This window comes from Octodon degus, unplaced genomic scaffold (genome assembly GCF_000260255.1).
Source record: "Octodon degus isolate 3935 unplaced genomic scaffold, OctDeg1.0 scaffold00011, whole genome shotgun sequence".
In the NCBI taxonomy this organism is placed as follows: domain Eukaryota; kingdom Metazoa; phylum Chordata; class Mammalia; order Rodentia; family Octodontidae; genus Octodon; species Octodon degus.
Window position 1 is genome coordinate 13,578,814 of NW_004524587.1, and position 7,072 is coordinate 13,585,885.

A 7,072-nucleotide genomic window follows, 5' to 3' on the forward strand; every position below is an offset into this window, starting at 1 on the left:
GAATTTTCTCTTTGCTGAGCTTCCAACCTAACCTGCCATTATATGGCTTTATCCATTTATCCCCAAATGACACTTTTATGCAGTCCCTCAAACCTAATATGAGTCTGGAGATGACAGAGGTTAAGAGCAATGGCTTTGGAACCAGCAATCCCAGATTGAACACCTGAATCTGCCAAGGGTACTAAGACTATAGGCAAGCTATTTAATTTCCCTCACAAGGATGTAACACATGTATTAGGTTTATTTAATAAAAGCAAGAGAAATTTTAAAAATTAGCTTAAGGAAAATAGATAGTAGAAAATTCACGGAATCCCAGAGAACAGCAGAAATTAAGCCAGACCTGAGGAACCCCGGGGAATAGAAACCAGAACGCTCATTCTCTCCAATTACAATAGGCCCCACCCCATTTCTGGCAATAAATCTGACTCTAAGAAGGTCTACGCCTCCACCTTTCCAGATTAGCAACTCCCCCCCCCCCACCCAATTTTCCCTGATAGTTGTACTTTGAAAAAGTTCTTGCAAAGGACTCTGGCTGAACCAGATCACATAACTATCCTTACAAACATGCCGGAGCCCTGGGAACACTCTGATTTCTGCTCCTGTGGTCAGTAGACCAGAGATTTTTACATGAGAAAGGAAAAAACACTGCCAAAAAGCAAGAGCTACCATGGAACTTCTAACTAGGAGTCACAAAAACTAAATGATGGAAGCAAAACACTTAGACCAATGTCATTCACACAAGGAATAAAGAAATGGCAACTATTAACTTACCTGGTTGTGAAGAATTTATCAATTAATCTAACCTGTCTGGTGTGCCATCCTTTAATCTTAGCCAAAATCTGAAAATTCAAGACAAACTGACTCCTATTTAACTCATAGAACATTTATTGAAAGAATACAGTGCTGTTACAAGGGTACATTTCATGTAGCACTAAAAGGCCGCCTTCCACAGTGTGTGACTGCTGGCACCAGGAAACTCTCTGCTCAATAAGCCACACATTTGTCCTGGCTCCATCCCTGTCAATGAAAGTGTGCTAAGATTCTAAGTGATGATTAGGTCAGGTTCCACACACATAGACCAAGAGTCCATTTTGGGTTTTATGGAACCAAGTTTAGATAAATTTCAATAATATTGCAGGTCAGTACTCAACTGGCTACAATTCATATGATACTCTTCAAGTACTCTACTATGAGGATTCTCCAGTCAGCAACAAGTTCCTGACAGGTACGCTAGCCACTTAGTAGGGGAGGACCTGACTGGAATTATCTGTAGTCAAGTGATGTATTAGATCACACAAACATGGCTGTGATGTGCGTACTAAGCATGGAGTGTCATCAACAAGGCTTGTTTTTTTTAAATGGCTAACATTTTGAAAGGACAGCTCTGCTATGGGATAGGCCATCCATCTTGTTTCACAGGTTTAAGACTTATTAGGCTATACATATCACATTTCAGCACCCATGCATATTTATCTGTTCCCCCCAAATGAAGAATACTTGAGAACTACCTCATGCCATTCAGGATAAGAGAAGGGCAATGGATACCACCATGTCATGCAAAGAAGTCAGTAGGAAAGACTGACCATCAACATCACTCATATCACCCCTGATAGGCTGGGAAAAGTGTGGGTAATGGCTCTTTTGACAATGGATCAATATCTACCATTGTTTCCAAATTTGTCTATATTGTTAATATTAATGAACCAACAAAGTTTCTGAAAATTCCTTTAGGATAGCTGATGTGAGGCACTATGGGACACTAAGAAGTGAAGAGGGCCAATGAAACTTAATTCATAACTTACTGATGGAAAAGAACCATGGAGGTAAAACAAGTTCTAATGGACATATTTCCTTTGCACATAATACAAACCTAAACATGCTGTTTCTCCAATCTGAGTCAAAGACAGAACTTATGGCAATAGGTAATCGAATTTATACTTCTCTACAACAAAACTGTTTCAGGAAACAATTTCCTTAGTTTTCTGTTCTTTTCCTATTGATGTCATAGGAAGGGTGGGCAGTATTTTTGCATGATGGTGCCATTAAAGCACAATTTTAAAAAAAAAACCCTACATAGTTCTACAAAACTGACCTAACCCTAAATTGTAACTGCAAAAGGAAAAGTCATCAGATCAATTATCTAGTTTCTATTAACATTTTGATTTACAAGTTTCCAATAAATGTCCTTGAATAAGTTTTTGACAAATTTGTATATATTTTGTGGCTCTTAAGCTTCTAGGAATTCTAACATGTCCAACCCATAGTGCTTATTAAATTAAATGTCTATGCATCTGACCTTAATATTAAAATTTAAGACCTCTTTCCTCCAAGATACCTTTCAGGTAGCAAAACTATTGGGCCAATTATCCAGAAAACCGTTTCTCCATCCAACTCTGCCATTATAGGCTATACCATACTGTGCAAACCACTTCTTATCTTTGGTTTTTAGTTTTCTTGGTATAATAAAGTGGTTGGGCCAATTGATCTAATTATTTGACTAATTCCTGGAGGTGGAATTGGTTTCTATGGAAAATTTGTAAAAAACTGAAGTTCAATGTAATTGTCAAGCCATGTTTAAAATGCAGTTTGGTCTTTACCGCAGAAAATATTTTTTTTTAAAAAAAGAAAATTATATTTAAAAGGCTGTAAACAGTGAGGACTACACATCAAGTTATGGGAAGTTGGTGATGTCCTGCATACCTATATTTGGAAGCTTTGTAAAATCCAATTTATAGGCTTATCATTTCCAAATGGCTATATATATATTGTTTAAAAAAAACCCCTATAATTAGATATGAGAATGTGGCTTTTACCTTATTTAAATATTTGTTTACTGGCACAATTTTCTCTACACACAACATACAAACACACATAATTACATTCTCAGACTTTCTGTCCAATAAGAATCCTGATACTGAACTTGAACAGTATTTTAGCTTTCAAGCTTTCTACACACTGCTTAATTTTAGGGTTCCTGTAGTTTATTTCTTGTATGAATTCTCTGGTGTTTAGTAAGAGCTGAGCTTCGACTGAAATTCTTCCCACATTCTTTACAAGAATAAGGTTTTTCTCCAGTATGAATTCTTTGATGATCATGTAGGTTGGTTTTCTTTCGGAATGCACGCCCACACTCATTACATTCATAGGGTTTCTCTCCAGTGTGAGTTCTTTCATGCTGAATAAGGGATGAACTCTGACTGAAAGCTTTTCCACAGTCAATACATTCATACGGTTTCTCTCCAGTGTGGGTTCTCTCATGCTGGGTAAGTGATGAACGTCGACTGAAGGCCTCGCCACATTCATTACATTCATAGGGCTTCTCTCCTGTATGAATTCTGTGATGCTCTATGAAACTCGTACTCCTTTTGAAAGCCTTTCCACATACATTACATTGGTAAGGCTTTTCTCCAGGATGAGAAATAGATTGATTAAAGGCCTGCTCACAATCATAGGGGTTCTCTCCAGTATGGATCCTCTGATGGTCAGTGAAGTCTGAAATGTGACTGAAGTCCTCCCCACAGTCATTACAATGGTAGGATTTCACTTCAGATAACATACTTTCATCTTGAGTAAGAGAAGAGTTGTGCTTAAAATCTATGCTGTAGTTAATGCTTTGGTAAGGTTTGCCTCTTTTATGAATCCTCATATGTTTATAAAGGGATGGGCTCTGACCAAAAGCCCTTCCACATATGCTACATTCAAAAGGTTTCTCTCCAGTATGAGTCCTCTCATGTTGGACAAGGGAAGAACATCGACTAAAAGCTTTTCCACATTCCTTACACTGGAAAGGCTTCTCTCCACTATGAGTGACCTCATGTTGAGTAAGGGATGTGCCATGCCTAAAGGACCTCCCACAGAGATTACATCGATAAGGCTTCTCTCCAGTATGAATTCTCTGGTGTTGGACAAGGGAGGAGCTGCGTTGGAAGGCTTTCCCACAGAGACTGCACTGATAGGGTTTCTCTCCTGTATGAGCATTCTCATGCTGACCTAAGGATGAACTATGTCTGAAGGCTTTTCCACACACATTGCACTCAAAGGGTTTTTCTCCAGTGTGAATCCTCTGATGCTCAGTAAGCTGTGTCTTCCAGAGGAAAGTTTTCCCACAGTCAGTACATTCATGGTGTTTCTTGCCAGGATAAACTCCCTGACCTGTACCATTGGGGAAACTGTCTTCTCCTTTATGAGTTTTCTCATGTTTAGTAAGTGATGATCTATGAATAAAAGCTTTTCTACATTTATTACATTTATAGGGCTTCTTTTTTGCAAGGTTATTATTCTGATTAAGTAAATCTGAATTATGTCCCAGATTGTTTCCAAGTGTTCCACATTCACCAGGCCTTATTCTTGAAGGAATGTTCAGTTGTGGAATCAAGTCTATGTTCAATCTAGAGTTTTCACCAAATTTATTTCGCTCAAAATTTTCCTCTGGGGTGGTTATTTTCTTCTGTATAGACACTTCTGGCCCCATATATCTTCTCCAATTTTCCTGGTGTCTCTCTAGCTGGCTATTAACATCCCAGGCATCTTCTAAAGTGACATGTGAGAATCCATCTGTGCTATGTGATATGTGAGATGTGTAGTGCTGCAGCCTTGATGATTTAGCTTCTGGTCTTGTCTTCTGGTCTGAAAGAAATACAACAAATTGCTACAGCAGCAATGAAGAAATGAAAGAAGCATACATTACGCATGACTATGTTTTAAAATTAGTCCTGTAGGCTGGTGAGATGGCTCAGTGGTCTAAAGCACCTACTCAGAACAAGCTTAGCAAAGCACAGGGTCCACAGTTCAATCCCCCACCACCATATGCCAGCCAGCCCTGCCCCCTGGTGGGATGAGCTGGCCACACACACACACACACACACACACACACACACACACACAAATAAATAAATAAAATTGAAAAAAAAAATTAGTCCTGTAGCCTATGGAGAAGTTCAAAATGCAGGAAGGACTAGTACAGGAGGTGATAGTGAAGACTGCAGATCCAGAGTATACTGAAAGTCCAGAGAATCAGGAAAGCCCAAATAGGTGGGCTTGTTAGGGAACAAGGGTAGAAATGAGCATGAGAATGTAGGCACAGATATAAGTGGAAGAGGATCACAGGTCATCCTGCAGGATTCTATCTGCTGTCTATGCCTCCTGTCTATTCTACAAAATCTATAGTCTTTATTTTTTTTTTCCCAGTACTGGTGATTGAACTCAGGGCCTTGTGCTTGCCTCGTCAGGCACTTTTTCTACTCAACTATCTCACCAGCCCTATCTTTTTCTGTTTTTTAATGATACTGGGGGCCAAACCTGTGGTCTTTGAACTGAACTATATCCCTGGTTCTTTTTATTTTGGGAGAGATCTCTCATTAAATCACTAAGTTGTAAGATAGTTTTAAGTCAGGCTGGGCTCAAATTTGAGATCCTCCTGCACCAGATTCTCAGAGTGCTGGGATTACGGCTGTGTACCACTATGCCATCTTATCTCTAAAATAACTTCTGAGCTTTCAAATCTTAAACACTGCAGAAAAAAATCTACAGCCAATGATCTAACTGAAAATATTCTTTGATATATTTGGAGATCAAGGACTATACAAACTCAGAAAAAGTAATTGGGGGCATTTTTGCTCTTACAACCACAGCTGGGGCTGGAGAGATAGCTCAGTAGGATAAGTGCTTGCCTGGCAAGCTCAAGGACCTGAGTTCAATCCCTGGTTCTGCAAAACAAAACAAAACAAAACAAAACCCAAAAAACAAAAAATACAACCACAGCTGTGGTTTTAGTCTGAGCTCTGATTCTATACTAATCACCTCTCTTAACCAGAAGGATTTCAATCTGCTTAATAAATGCATCTCTATGTCTGTTTTTACCTCAGAATATTAATAACAGATAATTAATTAGTCTGCAGGATCCAGGAAGGGTAACTTTTAGAACAGAAGGGCAAGCTTTCTGGGACAATGCAAGTGTTCCATATTGCTAGGAACTGGTGTTAGAAATAGAGGGCTTTTGTCAAAACCAACTGAATCGTGTACCTGTAAGAGATATGTTTTTCATTGTATGCAACATTTTCTTTTTTTAATACATTTTCTTACAGAAAACAACTATAAAAATACTGAACAGTAATGAGGTATATAGAAGTGAAATCTACTGTTGTCTGAAACTTCCTGAGAGATGTATCAAGTAAAATGGTTTGATGGATAAATGAAATATGTGATAAAGCAAACCGTAAACACAGCAAACTTAATGATCTTATCAGCATATAGAGTGTCCTCTGTATGAGTTGTTTTCCAACTCTCCTACATATTTGAAACTTTTCAAAAAATGATATAAGGGGGAAAACAACTAATGGACCCTAAACCTCCAAATTCCTTACTCAGAAAATAGAATCAATTTTAAATTCATGGAACAAAAACTGCTTTGCTTTTTTTATTTGTTTGTTTGATTTGATTGGTTTTTGTGATACTGAGGGTATCACAAAAGGTCTTGCATATACTTGCAAGTGCTCTATAAGTGAGCTACACCTCTGGTTCATTTTATTTTTATTTATTTATTTATTTTTTGATACTGGAAATAGAACTTGGTCCCTTGCTCTTGCCAGGTAGGTACCACTGAGCCATTTCCCTGGCCCTAGTCTATTTTATTTTTAGACATAGTCTCACTAGATTCCCTATGCTGGCTTGGAGTTTGTGATCCTCCTGCTTCAGCCACCCATGCAGCTGGGATCATAGGCCTGTCCCCTGTGCATGGCTATATTTTTAAAGAATCCTTCTAAGTAGGTCATTCAAGAAAATGTGTCAAAATGACAAGAATGAGCAAATGCCTTTCCCAGTCAGATTCTATATAAAATCAATTTTTCTTTTTTATTACTTTTTTTTCATTTATGTATTTGGTACAGGGTCTTACTATGCAGCTCAGACTTGTAGTGATCCTTCTGTTTTCAGCCTCCCCAGCACTGGGATTACAGTTGTGTGCCACCATATCCAGACTAAATCTCTGGCTCAGTGTGCCCTGGGGACAGGGGACAGGGATTGAATCCTGGTCGCTGTGCTTGCCAAAGCAGGCACTTCAAATCTTCTTCTTCTT

At 38.5% G+C, this 7,072-nt stretch overlaps 1 protein-coding gene across 1 annotated transcript in view; it reads right to left on the minus strand.

Annotated features, from left to right (window-relative positions):
• Window positions 1–2,621: 2,621 nt before the first annotated feature.
• Window positions 2,622–7,072, minus strand: part of Zfp90 (ZFP90 zinc finger protein) — an 18,802-nt gene continuing 14,351 nt past the window's right edge. The window contains exon 5 of the mRNA XM_004625833.3: window positions 2,622–4,626. Within this exon, the coding sequence (XP_004625890.2) occupies window positions 2,966–4,626 (1,661 nt within the window). The 3' untranslated portion in view covers window positions 2,622–2,965. The remainder of the gene's footprint in view (window positions 4,627–7,072) is intronic.